The sequence below is a fragment of the Emys orbicularis genome, chromosome 7 (assembly GCF_028017835.1).
Source record: "Emys orbicularis isolate rEmyOrb1 chromosome 7, rEmyOrb1.hap1, whole genome shotgun sequence".
Lineage (NCBI taxonomy): Eukaryota > Metazoa > Chordata > Testudines > Emydidae > Emys > Emys orbicularis.
This window is the reverse complement of record NC_088689.1, coordinates 120,715,471-120,729,737: the sequence shown is the minus strand read 5'-3', so window position 1 is coordinate 120,729,737 and position 14,267 is coordinate 120,715,471. Positions and strand designations below refer to the sequence as shown.

The following is a 14,267-nucleotide window of genomic DNA, read 5'->3' as shown; positions in this document are numbered from 1 at the left end:
TCACAGATCATCATATAATTCACTCTTTGCTATACGTTATTATTCCTTTCCCCTACCCTTTGTCTGTCTTGTGTATTTCAATTGTCAGATCTTTGGGGCAAGGAATGCTTACTGCTGTGTTTGTACGGTGCCTAGCACACTAGAGCCCCATTACTGAATGATCTCTAGGCATTACTATTATAAACATTAAATAGTAACAATCCTCTCATTTCTATTTCAAGTATACCATCACAGTACAACACAGTTGTACTTCCCAAATCATGTGTTTTTCTTCTTTCTGGTGATGATGGGTCAAGCAACAAAAGTTGAAAAAATGTACTGGTTTCCTGCAGTATTCACACGAGTCCACCAAAGCAATCCTAGACTTAAGACCTTAGAACATGGGTGCCGTCTGTGTTACCAAAATCTTTTTAATATTTATTTCTTGGGTCACTGAATGTTCATTCTGTAAAATCTCTCTTGTGCCACAAAATTAAAATACAAATGTACATAGTATCTCTGTTGTAGGTCCCTCCCCAAGTAAATCAGAGGCCATGTGTACACAGCAAAAGCTGTAGAGGGTGCTAGATTACCTGAACTAGCTTGGCATAGGTAACAACAGTAGAGCAGACAGCCCAGCATGGGTTCAGGGCAAGTAGTACAAAGCCAGCACAAACCCTGGCTAGGTACTCGGCTCACTAGCCTGTGGTGAAGCCCATATTGCGCTGTCTTCACCATTACCAATACTCACACCAGCTGGATTCAAGCTAGCTCACCTAGGTTAGCTGACACGCAGCTTCGCTGTGTAGACATCCCCTGACAGACTGCCTGAATTCTACACTACGTCTTATATCATAAGCATTTAATTTTTTCCGCACTCAAGAGATGCTACACAGATCCAATGGAGTTAATTGGAAAGGAGGCTTGATACTTTCCCTGCTTAACTTCACTGCCTGACCTTTATGTTGTCAGTGGTAAATTGGACAAGTAGCACTTTTTTTTTTTTTTTTTTTTTTTAAAACACTAGCCCAGAATTAATTTAGCAAGTTCCAGGTATCAGTATAATTTTCGATTCCTGCAACTCTCACACACCATGAAAAATAATCTGTTAATACAATTTTTTCTTCAAAGAATTAACAGTTATCAATATAGAAGAAACTGCTTTTTTGAATGTAGTAATTCACAATACACAGCATAGTTGTAAGTAATTTTAACAACCCAGGATATCAACACAAGTGCGTACAACTGTACAATTGAAACTGACATGATAGCAGTTTTGAAAATTTGCACATATGTGAAAGATGGTACACAGGATATATAATAAATACTCTGTTGCTATGAGATTTACTTTCAGACATTAAAAAGATGACAGCTCTACCACTAAAGTGTGAAACAAAGCAAAGGTTCAAATATGTAGTGCACTCAGCTTTTAATTCAATTTAAAATAAACGAAACCTGTCCATATGGAATCCCACTACTATATGTTTTGTTTACACAGCACTATTTGGTTATTTAACACTGCCTGATTTTGCGTAGGTAAAGGCAGAGGCAGCGCACTAAAAGACAAGCTTATAGAGGTCTTCCTCTCCCCCTAAGATATAATTATGACTTTGAAAGTGATAAAAACATTTTATGATGCATACTGCATTATTTTGATGCTTTCCACATCACGAAGCTGTTATTTCAGCCCTTTCTGGGTCACTGATAAAACAATATGTTAGTTCAGTTAGAATTTATTCCATCTTAGTGCTGTATCAATACAGTTATACCATAGGAGTGCTCCATTAACCTGTTCATGCTTAATATCTTTAGCCATGGCCTTATAAAAAAAAAAAATCTATATTTCTGACCTTATCATTCCATCATTGCACCTAATACACAGCTGTCCCAACCATTTTTTCTAAACCCATAAGGGAAGTGGCCCCTCTCAGACTAAAAGAACCACACAGATAAAAGCCCCCAAAACTGTTTCTTAAAAATTAGTGCACCTATATGCCAGTATTAATCTGGCACAAGTGACAGCGTATTTTTGGAACGAAGGGACCTCAGAGGTCTAATATGATTATTTGAAGTAGGAAAAAAAAATGTCATAGCTAATGGGACCAAATCAGTTTAAAATCAGCAGAAGCTCTACCTCTGGGAAACTAGCTTGCTAAGAAAATGAATTTAACAGTAAAGTAAATTTACTTTCAGAACAATTCTTAGCACCATTCACAAGTGTTAATTTAATGGAATAGCTCTTCCAAATCATGGATCAAGGTAGGGAAGCTGCTTTGATGATCCAGATTGTGTAGCACGCACGTATGTATTCCAGTGGGGGACTCCATATCAGGATCACCTGGATTTCATTGAACAGAATGGCAGCCACAACCAAATGCAGGGGGCGCTTTCAAAACTGCCCTTGGAGCCTGATTCACAGCTCATTTAAGCGAATGGGAGTCCTTTCATTTATTTCAGCAGGTTTTGGATCAGGCAATTAAATAACACAGGAAGAGCTAACAAACTACAGATGTGCATCTAAACTTTTGACCATGATCCACCATTAGAAATACAATGTAATTATAATTAAAAGTATACTTTAGATACTTTAAAACAGGGCACAATACAAAAGTATAACACCTAACTGTGCATGACAGTAGCTTCATAACTATACTTTTGCCCAGTAAAGGAAAACCTTTTTCCTCACTGTAATACGCGTACATGCGTGCACACACACAGGACTTGTCCACACAGTGTGTTAATGTGCACCAGCACGGGTGTAAGTTCTAGTGCACACCAGCATGTGATGCACAAACTGTCCATTTTGACCCTGCTGACATACACTATTGTTCCCCAGTGCACGTTGACACGGTCTCATAATATTATGTCAACATGCATTAAGGAACTTTTAGTGCGTGTCAGCAAGGGCCAAACGGACAGTTAGTCTATGACACGTTGGTGTGCACTAGAATTTACACCCTGGCTGGTGTGTACTAATGTTCTGTGTAGAAAGGCCCCCTCGTCCCCCATACCAATAAATATATAGTACAGCCAAACTTCACTGTATATGGCTAATTAACACATATAGTAAAAAATTAAGTATCTCACCTAGTTGCAATATCATGACTGTATCACTGAAGGCTCGTGTCACTAATCTGAAATGTCTGTAGAGTGGATAACATAAAACTCTTCTTCCAAAGGATACCAGGACCTCAGGAATACTAGTGAAACTCTGAGAGCATCAATGAAATTGTATGATTAATTTACTTGAATAAGAAAAAGCACATCGTAATTTTTTTTTAAGACATTATTGCAACACGCACAAAAAGGTCTATAGTTTTAACAGCTATGGAAACAATAGGTTAATTTTAAACAGAAACAAGACCCAGCACTTTCAACGTGCATGGTACAATTATAAAAATCTGATAAATTTTAGTGGTTTTTAATTGAAAAATATTGAATTCAGGGCACATTACAATAAAACATTTAACTGAAGTCTTTGCCATTCTTTACATTACAGCAATAAGTCTGTCCCTTAACATTATGTATATTAAAGAGAGCTATAAAAAGCCTTTTAAGAATAAATAAAAATTAAAAACATATGATAACAGAATCCATGTGTACACACACAAGAACTCTAAAAATGATATATGCCTTTGCCTTTTAGCAAAGTTATGGATATTGAAGAGAGAGATAAATATATCTCCCCTGGGAAGGCAGCTCATTGTCCTCCTTTATGAGTGAAGAAGACCTCTAGTTTACTTAGGCCAGAGGCATTAGTGAGTTATTAAAGATTCTCTCAAGAGTGATTTCCTTTCCATCTTTCACTCTTCAAAGATAAAACTTTCCATTTATGAATTTAAAAAAAAACCCTTTTCATCCTGAATTTGCAATTGATTAAAATCAATAAAAACCACCATTGCTGACCACTCAGCACTTTTTCATCTGATATGAACAACTTGGTGCCAGACAACTGAATTTCCTGGGTGTAAAGTCTACTGCTGCCTGCAGCTGAGGCACCAATTGCTACATTGTACGGTAAGTGCACACCCATAAGAAAACCTCTTCATTACAATAAGTTAGGATTGTGAAAAAGTCAAGACTGCCACTGCATTTATAACTTCATCAGTTGCGCCTAACTACAGTGTTAGACAGTAACACACATGCATTGAAATGTTAAAAACTACAGAACCGAAGGCCCAATCCCTGCAAACTCTTACTAGTGAATAGTGTTTTCTATCATGAGTAGTGCATCATTGGAAGTGTTTGCAAGATTAGGCCCTATTTTTTTTTTTTTTTAATTGCCAACCCTACAAACAGAGTCTTGGCTCAGACAATTCAGCTGGGTTCTTTCTATCTTCTTTATCTTCACCAGAAATAAAGGTTCCGCTGGCAGATAAGCCCCTCAGTCACACCTGGGCAACCCTACTGCTTTATACAGGTGTATCAGAAACGCAGTGAACAATTCCACTGAAAGATGCACAAAATGGAATAGAATTCAGTTCACTCAATCTTGGCTGTACTGGCTCTGTAAGGTTCACAGGAGTTAAAAAAAAAAAAAAAAAAAAGGAAGCATGGTTGAAAATATGAACCAAGGACAAATCAATGTAAGCATCCACTGCCCACGTCTGCAGACACCCTGAAACAATAGCTCTGAGAGATGTAAACTCAATCAGGGGCCTGTGGATTCTGCAATTCTGCAACTATGGAATTTGGGATATTTTTCAAGATGCCATGAAATTCACTATTTCTGTCATGGAATTTGCTGTTTTGCTGCAGCCAAGAGCCTAACATTTTGTCTTCTGTCTGCAACCAGGCTGCAGTTGCTGCTTGCTTCCCATCCTTCCCCACAAGGGGAAGTTAACTGGATTACAGTGCATACTCCCTGCGCTGTTGTTTGACGCCAGGTGGCAGAAGATTGGGGAGCCAGAATTACAGTCCAATTACAGTCCAAAGAGGAAGCCAAAAGTGCAGACTGGTGTAGGCTATGAAGCCTGGAAAACAGTGCAGCAGTCAAGACCTATTGAGCTCCGGAGATGAGAGGCTGAAGCAGGCTACAAGTACCTGCCTTCCCTGATTCAAATTATTAATTATTATTATATTACATGTATATTGCCATAGTGCCTAAAGGGCATAGCCAGATTGTTTTCCTGGCAGTCGTTCTCTTTTTATGTACATTGTGCTAGGCACTGTACAAACACCTAATAAATGACAGTCCCTGCCCACACATGGCAAAGGTGGTCCTGAGCTGGGCTATCAAGGAAACACTGCAAGAGCTGAGTTTCAGTGCACCGAATGGGCTTCCAAAAGAGTACAGGGGAAAAAAACCCATCCTCAAAAGCAATCACTGTAAAACATATTTAAACACATTTAACCTGAAGTAGTTCTTTTGTTTTTTAAAATCAGACCCATAGCTGTGTGTATTTGTGTGGAGATGGGAAGAGGGAAATGAAGAATATAGCACAGAGATGAAATAAATTAATGTTGCTATGGAATTTAGAGGTTGTTGCCGCAGAATTTAGAAGTTGCTGGAGCAGAATTTAACCATTGCTGCAGTTTGGTCCCATTGTGTCATGTAGTACACGGGACTGATTATAAAAATACAGTATGAATTACTCACACTTCAAAATGTGAAGAATTTACTAATTTAACTATCAAAAATAGTACGGAAGCAAATTAAATTCACAGGGCATTGTCAGAACTAATAGGCCCAGATGTGTTTTGACAAAGCCTCTCCATTCTGCTTTTCTCATTTTTGTGTTTAGGCAGATTATTACAATTTAGAAGATTCCCGCTCACAAGCGTGGAATGGACACAGCATCAGGTTTATGCCCTTACAATTGTGGAGAAACTCTTTACTATGGGTTTTTTTTATTATTATATCACTCAGAAGAACAGTTTCAGTTCCCAATGTGCTACAATCTTTGTTTGCTGACATAAACCAGTTTTTAGGAATCAGAGAGGAAGGGTGAAGTAAAATATGAACATTTTAAGTAGATAACTTGGCCTGTCAATTCTGACAGTATTCTTTTATAGTGCATCACTTTACATAATACACTAGCTTCTATCATGTCTCCGTTTAAAGAGTATACATTTATTTGGTTTAATATTTAAATGTTTCTGTTATATATAAAAACTTTATAAAGACATACATGTGCATCTTCATAAAGTAAAGTTATTTGAGTATCATTACAACATTTGACATTCATATCTTATGTTTTCTGTCAGTTGGTGCTCAGGATGAGAGGATTTTCTAGCAAATCAAATGCCTCTCATCCATATGTTTTTATCTTGATTGTTCATCAGTCATTCATTAAAAAAGGGACTTCTAGTCATTAAAGTGAATTTGCATAATACTGCAATTTGTGTACTCTTTATTATATTTGTTCTTGCTTCCATTTTCCCATGCCATGATTACCTTCTTTGACAGAAATAAAGTTTAATGTCTTAAAACCATTTTAAATCAAAGAATTTAATCAGAGAAACATGAAGATAGAATTACAGAACTGTTTTAAAGTAATACATGATCAGTATCCCTTCAAACAGGTAATTTGCTTGTGTGTAAGAGCTCAGTGTGAAAAAGATAATTAGAATAATCCTTTCTAAAACTAATTGCCCAGTAAAATAAAGCCACTTGCCAGTTTCTGTAGTTAATTTTTAAGGTATTTTTCAAACATTTTGATTGACAGCTGCTGTCTTACCATCCAATGTTGCTCTCAGCCAGTGAAATAGGAAGATTATCTCTGGCTTTTGTACAAACAGCTGGAGTTTTATACTATTATTTTCTAGTGCTATGAATGTGGTTGCACTTAATATGCCTACTTGACAAATATTTTACTATATTACAATATCAAGCTGGTAAAGGAACTACTATTTTTTCATAACAGGAGGAAAAATCCTAGTTTAGTCAGACCATAGATTTGCTCCAATATCCTCACTGACATACCACAAACCACATCCAACCAGATAAGTAAGCTTTATTAATTTAAAGAAAAATGTTTATGTGGTAAGAATGATATATTTAATGCTTCTTCAGAGTGTCAGTCCAGTTCATGCGAGCAAGAGAAAGCACCTGATCTGTTCTGGCTTATTTATCAGATTGAGACATCTTGCCAAAGTATTTGTTTCACTTTCTCTATACCGCTTCACTTTCTCTTTCTGTTCCACCGAATGGATATTACAGTTTGCTCCACGTTGGTGACAATGATATCAAAACTTTACCAGATATCTATGTAGCCCAAAAATATCTCACTTACAATAAGCTTAGCCTGCAAATGTATACTGCACTTACTAAAAGATCCATTTTAAATAATTCTGTAGTCAGTTTTGGAAGTTACAACATGTAATTAATTAAAATAACTACATACAGCAAAAGGAAATTTAAAACATTCAATAGATCTATAGTTATGAATAAGCAGAACATAACATACAGTACAGTAATAATGGTATTTTAACCACTAACACTACAGTTCTTGAAATTCACGTTACCTCGAGCCAGCACAAAGTTGCACTCAGTTTCCTGATATTCCATGATGACTCGACCTGATTTTTTATTTTTTTTTTTGGTGGGGGAGGGAAGAGAAATAGAATAAAACAAATATTATTTAATTCAACATTCAAAATTGCTGGCAAACTATTTTCAAATAATATTCTGCCAGTAGTAATTTAAATGTTTAAAATTGCAAAGGTTAAGAATATTTATGAATATGAAATAGTAACGTGTGTATTTAAATGACTGGGAATATCTAGCTTATGCATAAAGCCTTTAAAACACAACAGCAATCAGAGAAAAACGGCATTTTAGTAGAATTCTCTCTCTTAATAAACACACTTTCCTCCAAGCAACAGCACCTTGAATGTCTGCCCAATGAATCAACACAGCTCAAATTGAAATGCCTCTTTTTCCTGAAAACTGTTCAAGGTTTTTGGCTTCCAAAGAGGGACCTAAGTCCAGCAGTACATGTACAGTGTTGTTCTTTTTAAAGTGTGGCAGATTCATGTATCAGGGGGTAGCCGTGTTAGTCTGTATCTACAAAAACAACAAGGAGTCTGGGGGCACCTTAAAGACTAAGGCCTGGTCTACACTATGAGTTTAGGTCGACTTTAGCAACGTTAAATCGAATTAAGCCTGGACACGTTCACACGACGAAGCCCTTTCTTTCGACTTAAAGGGCCCTTTAAACCGGTTTCTTTACTCCACCTCCGACGAGGGGATTAGCGATAAAATCGGCCTTAGCAGGTCGGAATTGGGGTAGTGTGGACGGAATTCGACGTTATTGGCCTCCGGGAGCTATCCCACAGTGCTTCATTGTGACCGCTCTGGACAGCGCTCTCAACTCAGATGCACTGACCAGGTAGACAGGAAAAGGCCCGCGAACGTTTGAATTTCATTTCCTGTTTGCTCAGCGTGGAGAGCACAGGTGACCACGCAGAGCTCATCAGCACAGGTAACCGTGATGGAGTCCCAGGATCGCAAAAGAGCTCCAGCATGGACAGAACGGGAGGTACGGGATCTGCTCGCCATATGGGGAGATGAATCAGTGCTAGCTGAACTCCAAAGCAGTAAACGAAATGGCAAAATATTAGAAAAGGTCTCCAAGGCCATGAAGGACAGAGGCCATAACAGGGACGCACAGCAGTGCCGCGTGAAAATTAAGGAGCTACGGCAAGCCTACCACAAAGCCAGAGAACCAAACGGAAGGTCTGGGGCAGAGCCGCAAACATGCCGCTTCTAAGCGGAGCTGCATGCCATTCTAGGGGGTGCAGCCACCACTACCCCAACCGTGTGCTATGACTCCCTCACTGGAGAAACACACAGGGAAGCGGGTTCGAGGTACGAGGAAGATGAGGATGGAGATAATGTAGATAGCTCACAGCAGCAAGGAAGCGGAGAAACCGGTTTCCCCAACAGCCAGGATATGTTTATCACCCTGGACCTGGAACCAGTAACCCCCGAACTCACCCAAGGCGTGCTCCCAGACCCTGAGGGCACACAGGGGACCTTTGGTGAGTGTACCTTTGTAAATATTACACATGGTTTAAAAGCAAGCGTGTTTAATGATTAATGATTAATTTGCCCTGGCAATCGCGGCCAGTACAGCTACTGGAAAAGTCTGTTAACGTGTATGGGGATGGAGCGGAAATCCTCCAGGGACATCTCCAGAAAGCTCTCCTTCATGTACTCCCAAAGCCTTTGCAAAAGGTTTCTGGGGAGGGCTGCCTTATCCCGTCCGCCATGGTAGGACACTTTACCACGCCAGGCCAGTAGCACGTAGTCTGGAATCATTGCATAACAAAGCATTGTAGCGTATGGTCCCGGTGTTTGCTGGCATGCAGACAACATCCATTCCTTATCGCTCTTTGTTATCCTCCGGAGAGTGATATCATTCACGGTCACCTGGTTGAAATGGGGCGATTTTATTAAGGGGACATTCAGAGGTGCCCGTTCCTGCTCTGCTGAACAGAAATGTTCCCCGCTGTTAGCCACGCGGTGGGGGGAGGGGTGAAGTGATCATCCCAGAGAATTGGGGGGGGGGGGGGGAGTGGGGTTAGTTGGGTTTGTGCTGCATGTTAACCCGGAAACCGCAGCCCCTCCTTTTACATTGCAAACCCATTTTAAATGGCCAACCCAATTCATGCTTGATATGGGAAATGAGGGCGCTGCTGTTTGAAACCATTCCCACATGTTAAGAAGGTTAAAAAAGCCAAAAGACTGTGGCTTACCATGGCTGCCTGCAAGCCAAAAATCGGTTGCCTGGCACTGCGTGAGTGATCTCTCACACCAAACCGGCAGGCCCTCAATATAAGAGGAAAAATTCGACCTTGTAACGAAAGCACATGTGCTGTGTAATGTGAACAGCAAAATTTAACGTGAAAGAGTGTACCCATTGTTCTCTAAAATGTGTCTTTTTTAACCACCTCTCCCTTCTCCTCCACCAGCTGCAAATGTTTCTCCTTCACAGAGGCTAGTGAAGATTAGAAAGAGAAAACGGAGGATGCGGGACGATATGTTCACGGAGCTCCAGATGTCCTCCCACGCTGACAGAGCACAGCAGAATGCGTGGAGGCAGTCAATGTCAGACTACAGAAAAGCACAATATGAATGAGAGGAGAGGTGGCGGGCTGAATCGCGGGATGAACAGAGCTAGTTGCGGGCTGAAGATGATAGGTGGCGTCAGCTTGCAGACAGAAGGCAAGAGTCGATGCTCCTGCTGCTGGAGCATCAAACTGATATGCTCCAGCGTATGGTTGAGCTGCAGGAAAGGCAGCAGGAGCAGAGACCGCCGCTACAGCCCCTGTGTAACCAACAGCCCTCCTCCCCAAGTTCCATAGCCTCCTCACCCAGACGCCCAAGAACACGGTGGGGGGGCCTCCGGCCACCCAGTCACTCCACCCCAGATGGTTGCCCTAGCATCAGAAGGCTGGCCTTCAATAAGAGTTAAAGTTTTAAACTGCAGTGTGTCCTTTTCCTTCCCTCCTCCCCCACCCATCCCGGGCTACCTTGGCAATTATCCCCCTAGTTGTGTGATGAATTAATAAAGAATGCATGAATGTGAAGTAACAATGACTTTATTGCCTCTGCAAGCGGTGCTCGAAGGGGGGAGGGGAGGGTGGTTTACAGGGAAGTAGAGTGAACAGGGTGGGGGGGCCGGAGGGTTCATCAAGGAGAAACAAACAGAAGTTTCACACCGTAGCCTGGCCAGTCACAAAACTCGTTTTCAAAGCTTCTCTGATGCGCACCGCGCCCTGCTGTGCTCCTCTAACTGCCCTGGTGTCTGGCTGCGCGTAATCAGCGGCCAGGCGATTTGCCTCAACCTCCCACCCCGCCATAAATGTCTCCCCCTTACTCTCGCAGATATTGTGGAGCGCACAGCAAGCAGCAAAAACAATGGGGATATTCTTTTCGCTGAGGTCTGAGCGAGTCAGTAAGCTGCGCCAGCGCGCTTTTAAACGTCCAAATGCACATTCCACCACCATTCGGCACTTGCTCAGCCTGTAGTTGAACAGGTCCTGACTCCTGTCCAGGCTGCCTGTGTACGGCTTCATGAGCCATGGCATTAAGGGGTAGGCTGGGTCCCCAAGGATCACGATAGGCATTTCAACATCCCCAACGGTTACTTTCTGGTCCGGGAAGAAAGTCCCTTCCTCCAGCTTTCGAAACAGACCAGAGTGCCTGAAGACGCGAGCATCATGTACCTTTCCCGGCCATCCCACGTTGATGTTGGTGAAACGTCCCTTGTGATCCACCAGGGCTTGCAGCAGCATTGAAAAGTACCCCTTGCGGTTTATGTACTCGGTGGCTTGGTGCTCCGGTGCCAAGATAGGGATATGGGTTCCGTCTATGGCCCCACCACAGTTTGGGAATCCCATTGCAGCAAAGCCATCCACTATGGTCTGCACGTTTCCCAGAGTCACTACCCTTGATATCACCAGGTCTTTCATTGCCCTGGCAACTTGGATCACAGCAGCCCCCACAGTAGATTTGCCCACTCCAAATTGATTCCCGACTGACCGGTAGCTGTCTGGCGTTGCAAGCTTCCACAGGGCTATCGCCACTCGCTTCTCAACTGTGAGGGCTGCTCTCATCCTGGTATTCTGGCGCTTCAGGGCAGGCGAAAGCAAGTCACAAAGTTCCATGAAAGTGCCCTTACGCATGCGAAAGTTTCGCAGCCCCTGGGAATCGTCCCACACCTGCAGCACGATGCGGTCCCACCAGTCTATGCTTGTTTCCCGGGCCCAGAATCGGCGTTCCACGGCATGAACCTGCCCCAGTAACACCATGATTTCCACATTGCTGGGGCCTGTGCCTTGTGAGAGGTCTATGTCCATGTCAATTTCCTCATCACTCTCGTGGCCGCGCTGCAATCGCCTCCTCGGCTGGTCCTGGTTTTGCTTTGGCATGTCCTGGCTCTGCATATACTCCAGGACAATGCGCGTGGTGTTCATAGTGCTCATAATTGCCGCGGTGATCTGGCTCCATGATCCCAGTGCTAGCTATGGCGCCTGGTCTGAAAAAAGGCGCGAAACTAGTATCTGACGGACCGGGGAAAGAGGGAGGGGTGAGTGACGACATGGCGTACAGGAACAGGGAATTAAAATCAAGAAAGGTGGCTGTGCATCAGGGAGAAACACAAACAACTGTCACACAGAATGGCCCCCCCCAAAGATTGAACTCAAAACCCTGGGTTTAGCAGGCCGTTGATTTCACGGAGGGAGGGGGAAGCTAATGAATACAGAACAAATCTATTTTTTACATCTTAAGCTGGCAGCCGACGGTGCAGCATGACTGATAGCCACTGCAGTACGATGACGATGGATACCAGTCGTAATATACCATCTTCTACCAAAAGGCAAGGGGCTGCTGCTGTGTAGCAATGCAGCCCCACGTCTGCCAGCCCCACGTCTGCCAGCACCCAGATCGCCCTCGGCCTCTTCTGGGTGCTTAGCAGAAAATACTGGGCGATTGGCAGAAAATAGCATACTACGACTGATAGCCATCATCATCAAGACAGTTCGATAGGACTGAGCATGTCTGCCCAGGTGCCCATGATTGACAGCCACTGCAGTACGATGACGACGGATACCAGTCGTAATATAACATCTTCTACCAAAAGGCAAGAGGCTGGTGCAATGCAGCCCTACGGCTGCCAGCCCCACAGCTACCAGTCATGCTGCACCGTCTACCGCCAAAAGGCAGTTAGCTGCTGCTGCTGTGTAGCAATGCAGTACCACGTCTGCCGGCACCCAGATGACATATGGTGACGGTGAGCTGAGCTGAGCGGGCTCCATGCTTGCCGTGGTATATTGTCTGCACAGGTAACCCAGGTAAAAAGGCGCGAATCTATTGTCTGCCGGTGCTCTGACGGAGGGGGAGGGGCCTGACAACATGTACCCAGAACCCCCCGCGACACTGTTTTGCATCATTCAGGCATTGGGATCTCAACCCAGAATTCCAATGGGCGGCGGAGACTGCGGGAACTGTGGGATAGCTACCCATAGTGCAATGCTCTGGAAGTCGACGCTAGCCTCGGTACTGTGGACGCGGTCCGCCGACTAGAGCACTTACAGCATTTTATGTGGGGACACACACAATCGGCTGTATACAACCGATTTCTATAAAACCGGCTTCTATAAATTCGACCTAATTTCGTAGCGTAGACATACCCTAAGATTTATTTGGGCATAAGCTTTCGTGGGTAAAAACCTCACTTCTTCAGATGCATAGAGTGAAAGTTACAGATGCAGGCATTATATACTGACACATGGAGAGAAGGGAGTTACTTTGCAAGTGGAGAACCAGTGTGTTGACAGGGCCAATTCAATCAGGGTGGATGTAGTCCACTCCCAATAATAGATGAGGAGGTTGCTACAGGGATACACCAACCCAGGAACCAATCCCTGTAGCAAACCTCGTTGCCTACTCTGTCCCCATACCTACTCTGGCGACACCATCAGAGGACCCAACCACATCAGCCACACCATCAAGGGCTCATTCACCTGCACATCTACTAATGTTATATATGCCATCATGTGCCAGCAATGCCCCTCTGCCATGTACATTGGCCAAACCGGACAGTCCCTCCGCAAAAGAATAAATGGACACAAATCGGACATCAGGAATGGTACCATACAAAAGCCAGTAAGTGAACACTTCAATCTCCCTGGTCATTCTATTACAGATTTAAAAGTCACTATCATTGAACAAAAAAACTTCAGAAACAGACTTCAAAGAGAAACAGCAGAACTAAAATTCATTTGCAAATTTAACACCATTAATCTGGGCTTGAACAGGGACTGGGAGTGGCTGGCTCATTACAGAAGCAGCTTTTCCTCTCCTGGAATTGACATCTCCTCATCTATCATTGGGAGTTGACTACATCCACCCTGATTGAATTGGCCCTGTCAACACTGGTTCTCCACTTGCAAAGTAACTCCCTTCTCTCCATGTGTCAGTATATAATGCCTGCATCTGTAACTTTCACTCTATGCATCTGAAGAAGTGAGGTTTTTACCCATGAAAGCTTATGCCCAAATAAATCTGTTAGTCTTTAAGGCAGATTCATGGGATTTGTAAGGTAGTATGCTCTAGTGGAATGAGAACGGCTAGGAGCCAGGAATTCCTGAATTATAATCCTAGCTCTGATGCAGATTTGATTTGTGACCTTGGACAAATCATTTAACTTCTGCATGTCTCTGTTTCCCCATTTAAAAAATTAGCACAACAATATTTATTCCCTTACCTAACAGGGCTATTGTAAGGATAAATTAGTGTGTGTTTGTACAGCACACTGAAAATATGAAGTGCTATA

General features: G+C 42.8%; 1 protein-coding gene across 1 annotated transcript in view; it reads right to left on the bottom strand.

The window, feature by feature from the left end:
• Positions 1 to 14,267, bottom strand: part of SHQ1 (SHQ1, H/ACA ribonucleoprotein assembly factor) — a 106,306-nt gene that overhangs the window by 52,634 nt on the left and 39,405 nt on the right. The window contains exons 8-9 of the mRNA XM_065408150.1: positions 7,447 to 7,500; positions 3,067 to 3,190 (exon numbers count right to left, since the gene is read on the bottom strand). Of these exons, the coding sequence (XP_065264222.1) occupies positions 3,067 to 3,190; positions 7,447 to 7,500 (178 nt within the window). The remainder of the gene's footprint in view (positions 1 to 3,066; positions 3,191 to 7,446; positions 7,501 to 14,267) is intronic.